Source organism: Colius striatus, chromosome 3, assembly GCF_028858725.1.
Source record: "Colius striatus isolate bColStr4 chromosome 3, bColStr4.1.hap1, whole genome shotgun sequence".
Lineage (NCBI taxonomy): Eukaryota > Metazoa > Chordata > Aves > Coliiformes > Coliidae > Colius > Colius striatus.
The window spans coordinates 22,441,575-22,456,915 of NC_084761.1; the positions used below are offsets into that span (position 1 = coordinate 22,441,575).

General features: G+C 37.6%; 1 protein-coding gene across 8 annotated transcripts in view; it reads right to left on the reverse strand.

The window, feature by feature from the left end:
* Positions 1-261: 261 nt before the first annotated feature.
* CAMK2D (calcium/calmodulin dependent protein kinase II delta) overlaps positions 262-15,341 on the reverse strand; it is a 149,102-nt gene continuing 134,022 nt past the window's right edge. For 6 of the 8 annotated variants that reach the window (XM_061993426.1, XM_061993423.1, XM_061993425.1 and 3 more), the window contains 5 exons: positions 9,834-9,909; positions 8,597-8,691; positions 6,912-7,140; positions 2,781-2,830; positions 262-2,243 (listed from right to left, as the gene is read on the reverse strand). In XM_061993426.1, coding sequence (XP_061849410.1) covers positions 2,824-2,830; positions 6,912-7,140; positions 8,597-8,691; positions 9,834-9,909 — 407 coding nt within the window. In that variant the 3' untranslated portion in view covers positions 262-2,243; positions 2,781-2,823. Of the gene's footprint in view, positions 2,244-2,780; positions 7,141-8,596; positions 8,692-9,833; positions 9,910-15,341 lie in introns of all 8 variants that reach the window. The other 2 variants (XM_061993428.1, XM_061993424.1) reach the window with 2 other exon arrangements.

Here is a 15,341-nt window from a genome sequence, read left to right on the forward strand (position 1 = left end):
AAATACAAGGTGTGTGCAAAATCTACCAACAAATTGCAACGTAAACGATGTGCAATTGAGTCCTTGGGAAAGGCAGTTAAAAACTAACCAAAAGACAAATCATGAAAGCAAACGCTCGTATTTTCCAACTGCAAATTTGGCTCATAAAAAACTGCATCTGTGTCCTTGACTTCTCAATTCAAACAGACGCTACACATTTTCCAATTGGGAAATTAAAACACAAGCACAATGTCAGCAGAAATCACAAATTTATTCATCCTTAAATATATCAATCATTTACCATTATGGCAAGAAATATGTACACTGTGTCCCATGGTAAACTGCAGTGTTCCAAAATGACAGAAGTGTATAATTCCATTGTGGTGGAGAGAACAAATCACAATTTCCTCACGGCTTGGTGTGGAAGACAAACTTGGTCTACAGTAATACATCAACACCACATGCTATGTTAGAAGTATTAAAAAAAACACCCTACACCTAAATTTGTTAATTTTAAATACAGTTATGCCACTTAGAGCCGCTTCACAAAAAGGGTAAAGAAATTAATGAGAAAAAAAAAAATGAGGCCATTACTTTTTTCACAGATCCCAATGGCAGGTTAATATGGCTCAACACATTTATTGTAGATGCTTATTTTAAATATATATTGTTTAAAATCATGTAATTATCAGAGAAGCTTAAATCCATCTACCATACATCCACGAGTAACAACATCAAAATGTTTAAGAACTGCTTTTGCTTAGTAATCAACACAGAAAGGTGAAGTGATTCGGTAGCTTTCCAATTTTAAAAATTTCAGGCTGCCGAGTTGTAAATTTGTAACTGCTAAAAAGGACATTGACTGAAATACCATGCACTGTACAGCGCTGCAGAAAACACTTAGCCCTGTGGGTAACAGAACAATACACAAACGAAAGAAAAGAAATAACCTATCCTTGTATGTTTCCTATTAAAAAATGTGAGGGAAGAAACCTAAATGCTTGCAAAGATGTATTTTAGCAGCAACATACAGGAAGCAAAAATCATCCCTGTTACAACGTTTGTGTTCTGAACTGACACCGAGAGTGTTCCCTGGGCAGCCACACATCAGGGGCCAAACCAAGCTGGCAACGCTGCAAAGATTGTTCTCCTTGATATTGTAACGTTGTTGGAGAGTTTAAAGAAACCAAGAGCAGATTGAAGGGAAAGATCGGGGAGAAACAAATCTGTGGTGAAGTGTTAAGAGTCTTCTTAGAAAACTGGCGTATCTATAATACATTTCCAGAGAAGCAACAGCAGCAGTGTAAGCTAAGTAAATTCCTCACACTAAGCTTTTAAGGCCTAATATTTCTCGAGTATATTAACCACACAACTGGTCTACATCTTAACCAAAATTTTGTTTTTAAAGCCTCTTTAAAAAAATTATGGTATGTTCCTAGAAGTGATAAAAAACTTTCTCTACTCTTCCATTTTAATCCTCAAAACCCACCTCTCAATTGTCACTTGGTTCCTTACAATTTTTGATTTTGCTCAATCATCTAATAGACATTTTCCATTAGCATAGTAGCAAAGGTAGAGTCTCAAAAGAGGAAAAGAAGCTGTTGGCTCTCCAGAACGTAGTTAATTCTGAAGTGACAAGCCAGTAAATGATGAGATTTTTCCAGTTTACATAGACTAACAAACTAAGAAGGCTTCAGCTAGGTATAAAGCCAAGATACTATCACTTCCACATTGATCTGCGATTTTGTCCATCTACATGTTGTAATAAAAACCTGATTTACAGTAATGGAGCTGCCAGCGGAAATCCTAACTGTTCCTACCAGAACCAAAGCAAAATCCTGGGACTCAGGGGAAGAGGAACAGTCAAAAACCAGTTCTTAAAAAAAAGAGGGCAAAATGTACTTTTTCTTTTTTTTTTCCTTTTTTTTAATAAACAGCATAGTTTTTAAAGTTGTCTGTCAAAACTTGGCATAAATGGAGCAAGTGACAAGTGTATTCAGTATCTACTGCTGTCCATCAAATATTTTTGTTGTCTTTTATTCCTTATTATCTCTATTTGCATGGAATATCACCTTCATTGAAATGTTAACAGTGTACAGATGGAATACACAGTAACATGGTGCATCACAAATGTGTTACATGAAGAACCTTCACAACTTCATGCACTCAGAAACATGCATGAAGAGAACAGGATGGCCAAGATGGTAATCAACCAGGTGCGTTGGGTACAGAAAATGCAAGAGCGGCACCGCTGATATTTTTAGCTAGGAAGAAGAAGAAAAAAGAACAGATTGCCATTACTGAAGTAACATTGCCACCAGACAACAAGACATGCTCAAGTGATAGCCAATTCTACTTAAAGAAAAATCTTCTCAAGATCATTTAACACAATAGTGTGAAGAAAACAAGGGAAAAGAACACCCCCAAACACTCAGGCAAATAGTTATTTTATTTTTTGAACCGCTTTACAGACATTTTCCGTCTTTACAACACGCCAGAGAGGCTGTTAAAATAAAAAAGGAAATTGAGGCAGCAAGCCAAAATCCCTTAACTGATTTCTGAAGGAAGGGAGGGCAGAAGTCAGACGTGCGTCTCTGAGTTTAATTTCCTCCTCAGCATGTACGTTACAGACACTGCCATGGACTGAGATTCACATACAAAAATTAAACCAAGTAACGAGGATGAATTGGATGCCATTTACATGCAAGACATCCTAGAGTCATATGCAAAGAGAAAATGAAAGGAATGCAATGTGTAAGCAAGGAGTTAACTAACTCAGCTTATAATATTATTTGGATTACCGTAGCATCTAGGGGCCGAAGTCGTGAGTGGGATCCCGCTGTGCTAGGCACTGTATAAACACAGAACAAACTCTTTACTGAAGTCTTCCTGCTGTTTGGTATTCAACTTATGAAAGCCTAAGAAGGTGTAAGGTGTGGTAAGTGAGGAAATATAAGCCTGGGAGCCTCATATCTGAATTTAGGTTTTAGGTCCAATAGCCCTTTCCCTGCCTGTATCATGCAGGTCCCACTTTGTGTGGATGCAGACACAGATCTGTAGAAACACATGAGCACAAATTCTTAAGAACGTGAAATACAGATAAAAACTTCCTAAGATCACACCAGTCATATCACTCAGAGAGAAACAATGCACAAGATAGAAACCAAAGTTTGGCTGCATGACTCGCAGCAAAAACGACAAATATAGTTTTTTAATAAACTAAATATACATTTGTGCTTATATTGTTGTCCAAACAAATTAACTGCCGTAAGGAAACATTTCCATTTACTTACAGCTACCAATGAGCTCAGTTCCATCCTTACAATATCTATATACTCCTTACATAGTCCTGAAAACAAATAAGCGACTGTGCTAACAACAACTGATTTGACATCATTTAGGACATTACATTTGCAAAAGTCAAACACAGCTACAATTGCTTTTGCAAGCTTATTAGTTTTGAAATTCTTCTTCAGATATCCTGTGTAAGGTAATTTTTATAATGGAAGTGCCATTATTAACTACTGGTCATTGTTAAGAATGAAATAAATGTCTGTAGACTGTATAAACTTCAAATATGAGAAAAGAATGGAAGGACAACAGACAATGATATTTCAATTAAATTTCTTCTGCAGCTTTCCAAAATAGTTATTGGTATGCTGGAAATGCAAAGGTGAAGTTCAAGTCAGTCTGGTCAAGATGGGTTATAGAAGGCAAGTTTTAGCATGGTGTAACATGGGAACCTACCAGTTAAATTTGAGAAAAACGCCAATGCCTTGGGCTGAAAGGGGAATGATTGGCCCAGGGGAGACTCATGAGTCTCTGCTAATGGCCTAAGCAATAGCAGTAGGGCTGTCCTTACACACAGTATACTTACACTTAGGTGGAAGGCACTATAAATACAAAGGAAAACAAGAGTATTGTGCAAGAGCCATCAAATAACCTTGAGGGCTGGGTAATCCAGAAACGTTACATGTCATTACAGGAGGTACAAAGCTGAACACTCAACAGTTGCACACTCAAAGCCGCAGGCTATGCACTCACTGGTTGGACACAACAGTTAAGGATAAATATATGACTGTCTTAGAGGATCCACTGATGTGATGTAGATTGCAAAAGTGCAAACATAACAGGTGTGGCTTTCTCAACAGGGAAAAGAAAAGACGTGGTGAAGTTAAATAAAGCCCTGACCACAATTGTAGACAGTGTTTCAGAAGAACCCAAACTAATGAAAAGACAAACCTCAAACCAAAAAAGACAGTGAAGCGTTATTAAGGTAGTCAGGAAAATGGAGATCCTGTCACAAAAAGCCAAGTTAGTATTGTTTATTTACACTGCACAAATAGAAGGTAGGAAGTGATCTAATCAGCCTTTATATAAACCAGCTCCTGTCTGCACACCTATCCCCAGTACAGGAGAACAACAATGAAATAAGAATAACTGAGGATACACCGAATAAGACTAAAATTAAGACTGGAACTTTCTAACCACCAGACCAATGATATTTCAGAACAGTGATATGAGCAAGTCCAAAAACCCCCTTGGAATCCAAGATAAGGTTTAAGTAAAGGGTTTCTGTGACGTTGTTGAGAGCGCTAGAGGCTACATATCTAGGACTAAGTTATAATCTCAGAGCATCTCTCCTTGAGTCTTAGCCATGCTCTATTCGTTTTTTGCTGCTACACCTCCTTCTGTGACATTTTCAGCTTGGAAACCCTCTCACAAACCTGAAATCTCTTCTGTCTGACCTCATAGGCTCAGAACACTCACTGACATTGACAGAACCCTGCCATGTCAAAAAAATTACCTCTCAAGTTCTTTCCCTTCCATCCTTAGCAGTCCTAGAAATTCCTGTCTTCATTAGAGACTGGGAGCAGCCACAAAAACCTGACATTACACAAGCCCTAAACACTGTCACTGCTTCTGAGGGGCATGACTGCATTCTCTTGAGACGTGCAAGTCTGAAGGGCCAGGAGTTGCTCTGTGGCATGTACACACCCTTTATATTCCAGAAAAAACTACCTCTGGCAATTGTTCATAGGAACAGTATGTGTCACAGCATGTGTCACAGCACACAGTGGCCTGTCACATGCTATGTACATGCTACGTCAACTAAGTATTAAGGCTGCTGTTATAACACTGTACCTCAAAGAGAACCATCTGCAGAAGTTACTCAGTGTATCTCTATAAGTATTACTCAAATAATTATCACAGGAGTTACTCAGCAAATTCTACAATCTTCCATGAAAATATTAACAAGATGGCTATTTTGTTGCCTTCTGTTTTGGTGTCTCACAATGAGTGTTATACATAATCTTTTCTGTTTAGAAATTGTTTCATATAAATATGGTAAAGTTAAAAAAAAAATGTGACCACTCCTCCAAGCCTTCTTAAATAAACGATGGGGAAAAATACACCCAAAAGAAAAAAATGAAAGAATTCTTTAGGCCCATTCATATAATTCTTCTATAAATGCTGTCTGGGCTGCACTGGGACAGGTGAACCTGCTTCACTTCTGCTTTCTGTCTCTACAAATACCAGGTCAGATGCCTTGACAAAACACTCCCGATATGAAAACATGATCAGTCTATATCACACTGAATTTCAAGAAAATGTAGCTATCCTTTCAACATTATCTTTTTAAACATTGGCAGTGCAGCTGGAATGTGATAAACAACATGATTCCTGATCAAGACAGGTTCCTGTTTTTAAGTAAAATACAATAATTATCACTAGGTAATCATTTTTTCCCCTACTTTTCAAAAAATAAATTAATCGCCATTGAAGTTTAACACTTCATTTCATCATGTTCCTTACTGTATCAGGTTTTACTTAATACAAGACATTAGCATTGCAAGAAGTAAAACAGGGGACAATGAAATATAAGCTCTTATCTACACCAGGAAATTCAGCCACTCTCCACATGAAGACACTTCACATGAATGTGATTATATCCTATGCAGAGGGCTTGCACCTGAGCAAACCAAGGCCTGTAGCACTGCCTAAGTTTGGAAACAGCCTAGTCTAAGGCAGAAGTCAGTGAGGTTCGGCTGTAAGGGACACGGCAGCATTAGCAAAGGCTGCAAGAGGGAAAGGAAAGGACTTGAGCAAAACCTCTTGAAGAAGCTATGACTCTCTGACTTGTTACTGGAACTACAAACATATTGTAATTTACACTGCTGGAAATCTAGCTCAATGATTTCAGGTTTGTGCACACTGAGTTGTGGCATGACTCCAAGGATATGACAGGGTGTGCAGAGAAGAGAAAAATGATGATGGGAGAGACGTGAGGTTTACTCACACATGTCTTAGCTTTCACAGTGACTACTCAGCAGTTAAGCAAAGAATGTGGAAAAAGAGATAAGAACATTATAGGTACTTGTATGACTTAATTTACTAAGTAAATACGTGACCTGGTTCAAAATTGACTTGGAGTGAAGTTAACTAGGCCTGAATAAGTAGAGGTGGCAGGAAATCACAATAAATGTTAACTCAAGCTCCAGTTCTTCAGAACAATGATACTTTTTTCCTTGAAGCTCTCTGGCCAGCTCTAACAGCTCCATGTATCCTAGTGCCTTTCATTTTTTTCTGAGTTTTCCTGAAATTCTATTTCAGGACTTCCAATCCTATTTTCTGTGACTTGTATTGAGCCTTATTCACGTGAAAAGATTTTTCTGCTCTTCAAGCTGTCAGTTCAGGGACTGAATTGGATCAATGGGCATCACAGTTGAAAACAATTAAACAGCATTAATTTAAAAATATTTGCACCAACACTATATGCACACTACTAAATATAATACACACTGAAGAAATGACCACAAGAAATTACACTTTCAAGAGGACGGCTTCATGGTTTTTAAGGCCAAAAGCAGCTATTAGACTATTTGGTCTGTCCTACATAGTTTAAGCTTGTGGTCTGAATTGTTTCTTACTTGATAGGTACTGTTGGTGACCCTGACCGGTGAAAATGAACATTCTGCCACTTCCCGTCGCGACGGTGCCAGACTCGCGTTTCCTCCGACTGCATGGTCTTTGGCATCCCGCTGCCATCCATGTACTGCGTCAGCCGGATGTATGCAATGCAAGCCGCGTCGTCGCCCACCAGGTGCACGTGAGGATTGAGGATAATGGTGTGGATTGGCTTATTGCTTTTGGACAAAGCTAAGAAACACACAGAGACACACAAGCAGAGGATAAACTAAACGTTCTTTATATAAGCCAAAATACCTCACCCCGTATTACAAAACAAAAATCTCAAGCTTGGCAGATACAGGGTAATAATTGTTGTTTACTGATATCATGACTGACAGCGAGTTCAAGCGCACTGTAGAAATGAGCACACTCACAGCATAAAGTATGTTTCCCCCTTTTCTGTAAGAAAATCAATCAAATACTTAATCGTACAGAATATTCAGTCTCTTCTCTCAAGTAACAAGTGATAAGATAAGAGGAAAGGGCCTCAAAATGCACCAGAGGAAGTTCAGATTGGAGGTTAGGATAAACTTTTTCCCTGAAAGGCTTCTCAAGCCCTGGCACAGGCTGCCCATGAAGTGCTGGAGTCCCCATCCCCAGAGCGATTCCAAAGCTGTGTAGCTGTGGGGCCGAGGGACATCATTTAGTGGTGGCTGTGGCAGTGTGTGGTAATGGTTGGACTTGACAATCTATGATTCTATGGATTAAATAAAGTGAGTGCCATCATCTTGAGTTTCCCAACTCAGTTTTCAGAATACATCAGTTTAGCTACTGTGTCTAACGACATCTGTACTTAATATTTTCAATTAAAATAATTAATCTCTTAACTCACTCTTGTGATATATTTTGTCAAGTGCTGATATATGACAACTAAAAAAAAGAAATTTATTAAGGAAAAATATGAAAAAAGCTATTCTAGAGATGAAGAGAATTTAGGAATAGAATAATCCCATTTTATGCCCAAGAGATTTTTCAGAAATTACTAGATAAGCCGCTACCATTTACAATATTTTATTTCCTTTTGAGTCAAGTCTGCTTCAAAAACAACTACCTACACTGTGATCCTCCAAAACTTTATTAAAATCCACTCTACAGGTATTTTTTCTTTCTTAGAGCTGACATGGTAAATATAAATATATTGCACATATTGAGGTTTTCTTATGTATTTATGCACATCCTAAATACAAGAAAAAAATGATCAGCAGCACAGAATGACTGCAATGTCTTCCCCGATGTATCACATACTCAATGGAAGTGCTGACTGTTAGCTGCAATCACTGTAATCACAGGATTTAGTGACCTTTCTTTTAAGTGTACTCACAGCATGATTTGATTATCTCTTTTCCTCAGTGAGAAGAAAAAAAGAAAAAAGTATGAGAATTACTTATCTATGGTTTGTATGTTTTTCTTTTATACATCTTGACTTTCACTTTCCAATACCTGAAACTTTCCTCCACTATCCAAGTTGCCCTATGATGTGTGAATGAGCGCAGCAGAAGCAGACACAACACACATAGAAAATACTCTGAAAATAATACTGATCCCTTCTCTTGCCCAAATCAATTAACTCCCAAAGCAGGATGCTCATCAGACCACAGAAACTCAATCAGATGAAGATTCACTGAGAAGAAAAAGACATGTTTACCATTTTCGAAGTAAAACCGGTGAAAGTCCATCCCTTCTACTAGATTACCCAAAGCTTCAGGTTCAAAAGATGTAAGGCCAGGATCACAGATTTTTCTGTGGAAAAGAGGAAATTCTGCAGTAAACACATGTAGTTATGCAACACAACTTTGAACAGATTACTTGCAAAATGTTTCCTCTATTCCCATTATCTGTGTGACTCACCTGAGCCATCACACTAGAAAAGAACAGAACTTAAATGGGGAGATGTAATGGGTTCTGTTTTTACCTAAATCAGTCTATCTGGTAGCTTACTTTAGGTGGACTAGATTTCACATCAATCTTTTTTTTTTTTTTTTTTAAATTATTGCCAAAGAAAGGCCCACAAGTCAATTGTATTACAAGTAGGAATTTTTACTTGTGACTCTGAAAACTGCTTCTGTGCAATCCAAAGGATATCTTTTATGTCTCACGTCATTATTTAAGTAAGACTTTATTTGTTGGGTTTTTGAACTGATAAATTTGAGTTAAGAATTTGGAATAGGTTTCCACTAGACATTTGTACAACAAAGGTTTTAATGTGATCACAACAAACTAAAGTTTAGTCCTGGCAAGTATTCAAACAGGACAATCGGTATCCCTCTTGAATTGCAAGGTTTGTGCTGCAACAGCATAGAATCCACCCAGAGAACTACAGGAGAACGTAGGAAATGCTGAGATTGGCTTTTCCCCTACTTTTAAAATATATTTGAGGTAGAAAGAAAAGAGAAGCAGTGATGGAACTGCGTCTTTGCAAAGAAAAGCTGAGAGAGAAATCGGTCCATTTTCCCCCAGAAAATTGCAACAGTGCTCACTAGAGGTTGGTGGAACCTAAATTCCACATGGTCTTTTCACGCCTTAAAGTACAAATAAGATTCTAGCTAGTACCAATTCCTACATAATAAATAAAACAAGTCTGTATTTTCTCAATTCTAAATCACAAACATGACTTTACTTCCATATACCAAGGCATATTGCTGCATATTTTGTGTTGGGATTATGACGCTGTCTTGACAGAGCAGTATGTTGGATTTGCACTAGCAGCTCCTCTGGAATTGGCAACCAGTCTCACGTAAAACTGAGCCAAAGCAGCACTGAACATGTCTTGAGTTTCTTGGAGGCATCTGAAAGTGAACTTCAACTAAATGTAAATACAAACACACACTTCCATATGTAAATACATCAGCTCTCCTCACTCCCTCTGAAAGAAGAAAACTTACGTGTAAGCTTCGAAGTCCCCATTGTTGATAGCTTCAATCAACTGCTCAGTAACCTTGATAATCTCCTGCTTACGAGCTAGAAAGAGATACAAACACAACTCTTAAAATGGAAGGCAAAGTTGAAAGCAACAGCTGAAAGGCTGTCAGAAGAACGGGTGTAACATAGGTATTCTGTCACTCCTCAGCTGGCGCAATGGCCATTTTCCTTCCTTTTCTATGACCAAAGAACATGTCACATTGCTGCTTTATACTGGTTTGGCTTCAGTGTACTCCTGTATTCATGAAGAAATAAAACACACATCAAGATCAATCCACTTTCCGATCATTCTTCTAATCATCTTTCCTTCACTGAAGGACCTGCTGCTTAAAAAGCAAATCAAACCCAAAACTCAAGTCCTAACTTCAAATTAAAGGAAAATGATTATTGTTTCACAAACAATGCTCTAATATTTCATATACACATGGGGCCTTTACATTTTCAGTGCCTGTTGCTGATTTTCAGGAATCTTTGGAACACTGCTGTTTGCTTTCGCCAAACACGTAGGAAGTGAAGAGGAATTTTGGCCTTAAGAAGAATCTCTGGTGCAAAGCTCATGGATTACGTATAAAGCATACACATCCACACAGGTCTAATTAAAGCAATACAGTGTCTTTCAGCTCTGACTTCTGTGATTGTGTCTATCCTTTGCTTTTAAAATGCTTAGCACGTCTGTATTACAAAAAACCTCAATTAGGTCATTCAGTGACATTACAATATGTCTACTAAATAGTATTAATAAATGCTAACTAGTAATAGTCAAATAATACATAAAAACAACAGAGTATGTATTTCTAGCAAGAATATTCAGACTCAAGTGGAGTTTGCATCTGCTTCAAAGGCAAAAGTATGTGAAGTAGTTTATCTACCAATTAAGAAATATGTGCACAGTTCAGTGTTTGTTAATATTGATAAGAGTTACACTGAAACAGTGCAAAAGAAAAACTGCTGCAGAGTGGTACAATTATTACTAATATCAGTTACTCTAGGGGGGCAAAGTTTAAGAGACTTTATTAAGATGGAAAGTCTTACTGATTTCACTTTAAAAACTGACTTCTACTTTTAAAAACTTGGAGGAACAGACATTTATATTCTTGCACTGTACATTTATAATTTGACAATGTTCAAAATTATACTGATGAACTTCAACCAGAGTGGTACTACTCTCAGATATTTTTGTCAGTTTAATGCTAAACGAGCAGGGGGGAGAGATTTTACCAGTGTATTTTCACGAATTTAATTTACATTCAACTCCTTATTAAACTTCCCCAAAATCAGTCTGGAAGACCAAGCCTGAAATAAAAAGAAATGCAAGCAACCAGACTGCAGTACCTCTCTTGTGCAAGCAATAGTTCTAACTCTCCTGCACACTTCACAGTATCTTCTGTGAAGATACTGTGAGACTATTCACACACACAGGCGCAGGCAAATAGGCTTGGAATGTTAAAACCAAAGTACTGAGAGAGCTCATGCTCTTCTTCAAAAAGAAAACATTGGAGCGTAAAGCCAGAATTCAAGTTTCCAATGCTGTACTGCAAGAACTGGCCTTGTGGGGTTAAAAAATGTTTTAATTTCTGCTCCACTGTTTCTTTTCTTAACTGCACACCTAATATACTCATATAAAAAGCTCCAAAAATGAACCATCAAGGAAAGAATTGACAGTAAAAAAAGTGGATATAAAAGTCTTTTTGTAAGTAGTTCTTGACTACCACATAGCATGATGGGTAAGAGTATTTCAAGCATGAATTGCCTTATTTTTCACAAAGCTTGTGGAAAGGACAAAAAATTTTAATGAAAAGATGTTTTGATCGCAGATTAGCAATGGCTCCATTGTTAAGATGTTTAAATTACATAGGGCAAACTATGGACATCTTATGCCACTGTCAGTACAAGCCAAGTGGCTGAGTAAGAAATCCTGGTGCAGTGCTGGAGAAGGTTGGCAAAAAATCCAGAATATTATGCAGACTTCATGCAGCGAGGCAATCTCAAGTTTTGCATGCCATCTCTGTGTATGTGTGTGTGTGTGTGTGTGTGTATAAAAATATAAAACTTAACTAAAGGATTTGATTTAATCACCTAGTAACACTTTACAATCAGAGACTAGGAAATTGCAGAGTATTAAATCAGACTGGAAAATTAGGTAAAAATCTGGTGAGTTGCTACATAATCTTGAGACCATATTGGATAACTGTTAATGTAAGCAATGAAAATGTTGAGAAAGGTACTGTAGTTTACACACAGATAATTGGCAATATTCACTTTTTTGCTAACATCAGTAATTTCTTTTCCAAACTTTATCATGAAAAGCCCACGGTTCACTTCTATTTTATACATACTCTGACAGAGGACAGCAAACAGCACTGACTATCTGAATGTATTCTATTACTCAACATTCTGTGATCCAAGCCCAGAGGCTTACTAAGGTGTTTTGTTTTTTTCCAAATGAATAGTGTGCCACATATCAATTTAGTTGGCTGGTAATCTGCCTCACTGGCATCTGTTCATGCCTTCAGTAGTATGAGTTAAAGAACTGTGAATGGCAGAAGTTTCTCTCTGCAAGTCTTTTGAGACTCAATATGAAAAATGAAAGTTTTTGTTAACATATATTTAAGAAAATTGTTTTGGGTCAACTGAAATGGTGCACTTCAATCACACTTTTGATGCTGTACTACATTACAAGATACATATTCAACATCAACCCCAGAAGGAAGAAATTGAGCTGTATCGCCAAATTGCTATTTTTCCCATTTCTTCTTCCAAAATGAAATTGCATTGGAACATAGATCAGCTTTCTGATAGGATCCACCTAACATCACAGAATATGGTTCCAGCAAAGTTTCTCTCATCAGTACTAACATCCAGAAGAGCTGTGTCTACTGACCTGCTCATGGAATATAAACCACATCCATCAGGAAGCTCTACAGGCCCACAAACTAGCTAAAGGAGATGAAGGCAGTATCACTGTCTCAACTCAATCACCATCCAACTTCATTCACAGCATCAGTTTTTCCGCTTGTGTAAAGACTTTTCATTTCATGAAGCAGACAGTCAGGAACGGAAAGATATTGCCAAATCATCTGCCTTCCACCAATTAATTTCTCTGTTTTTCCAAAAATCACAAGCAACACGTGAAACTGCATTTGAAAGCAACTACGGTCTCTTCCCCTTCAGCAACACACAAATAATTAAACACATACTAGAAAAACAGATTTCTTCCTATTTAGTGACCTGATACCCAATCTCAGTAGCGGAAGGTAACTAAGAGCCAGAGACAGAGGTGGAACATAATTTAGAAGCTGGGGTTCCAGAAGTGATTTTTCCTGTGTGCAAAATCCTTCCTCATTCTCAGTTCTTACTCATTTCAGGGCAAGAGTGAACATTGCAATAAAAAGATAGTCAAGAACAAGGCAGTATGAAATACTGAATAACATCAGCTATCAATAATTTAAAATCTCAGTAGCCACTATGATTTTACACAAATCTTTTACTGATTGGTTTTGGGTTATCTTGCATTTTACACTTCCCATGTAGGTATGTATGTGGGTGCAGGGAGATTGAGTACAAATATAGATCTATTTTCAGTATTTCAGCCTATAAATACATTTTCTAGGAAGCAGAGGTTATCCTGGGAGGAAGAAAGAAAAAGGCGACAGGGAATACAATATGCAGAAAAGTGGAAGAGGACTGGAAAGCAGAAAGAAGGAAAATGCAGGTCTGACTTGGTGGCCTAGTGAACTGAGTCAAATAATTGTCTTTTCCTTAGTGCAAAGGAAGAAATGGGGAGGGCACTGGAGATGAACTATGGTGAAATGGATACTAGTAAGAATGAGGTCCTGCTATTGATGAAGCTAGAACACAAAAAGTTCCACTTAAACATAAGAAAAAACTAATTCACTGTGAGAGTGACGGAGTAGTGGCACAGGCTGCCCAAGGGGATTGTGGAGTCTCCTTCCTTGGAGGTCTTCAATACCCACCTGGACGCGTTCCTGAGTGACCTGATCTAGGTGAACCTGCTTCTGCAGGGGGGTTGGACTAGATGATCTCTAAAGGTCCCTTCCAACCCCTACCATTCTATGATTCTATTGCAGACCACATCTGACAGAAATAATTGGCACTTATTCTAGTGATAACAACAAAATACTTTTTTCATCCAGACACACACTATAAATGACACAAAGACAACAAGTAAACATACGACGCATTGAGGAAAAGGCATCTGGTCTGTTCCCATCTGACAGATAACTGTCACTTAAAATCACCATTTTCATTGATTTTTTTTTTTTTAAATGCAGTAGTAAACTTTTCTTGCATGGAATTATAGGAGAATTATGCTGTTTCATGTACAGTGGCAATTTTGTGCTATTATACTTTTAATTTGATGTGCAGTAAGAACTTCCTAAATAATGTACTTGAGCTTTGGTTAAAGCTGACCAGAGATCTGTATGCTCTCTCTCACAGCGTGATGAGACAATCTGACAGAGCCAAAATGCAGTTTTTTGCCATTACAAGCTACGTGTAATATAGCTGTCTCATTCTCTCCCTTTAAAACATCCAAGTGCAAGGAACGTATTTAGTCATATGGCACATAAGAGTTTGATAAATGACAGAAAAAAAAAGGACAGGAGGAAAACTCAGAAATCATAATGGGATTCTGATAAAACTGGTTCAGCTACTTTTCCTAAGGGGTGTGGCAAAAGCTAACTGAAAAATTAAAGGGTGACCCACCTATGCTGTCTCAGAATATGGCAAATGTTTTCCACAGCATAAAATTATACTCTGCTCAGCAAAAATACATGTGGAGTTTTTAAAACAACTGAGATGCGAGAGAAGGACATTGTTAAAGAATTCAAAGGTGCTGAGCCAGCTTCTTGAATAATGAAAACCACTGCAGATGGCGTTGCACAATGCCACCATAAAATATCGAACTGGTGTGAGAAAGACGGTAGCTTTTACATTCCTTGTTCAGAATACAGGTGACGTAAATACATTAAAGAAAAGACCACAGACCTTCTCTCTAAATATATCCTTTACCCCTGCAGGGTCAGTGAGTTAAGGTAATAAGATACCAGCAGTTCAGAAAAATATGACCCCTGCTTTGGCAAGTGAGTAGGTATATGACTAATACAAACGTAGTGCAAGCAAAAAATATCATGAAGAGCTATAAAAAGACCAAATAAGAAGAAAAGAACAAACCAGAACATTTTCTAACACTGGCTAAAATTAATTCTGCAGCACTGGTGTAGCACATATGTTAACTGCAAATGAGTTATTAACCTCTAGCTATCTTTTTTTCCCCCACCAAGCTAGAGAGTGGGGATAATCTTTCATAATTAATGAACACAATTAACACTAATGAACACAACAAAATAAATAAGAGCACTATTTACTCAAAAAGCATCTAACACTATAAATGCCTTAGTACCACAGAGAAAAAAAAGTACAAAACAACTGCAAAACCTGTTTTTCTAGGA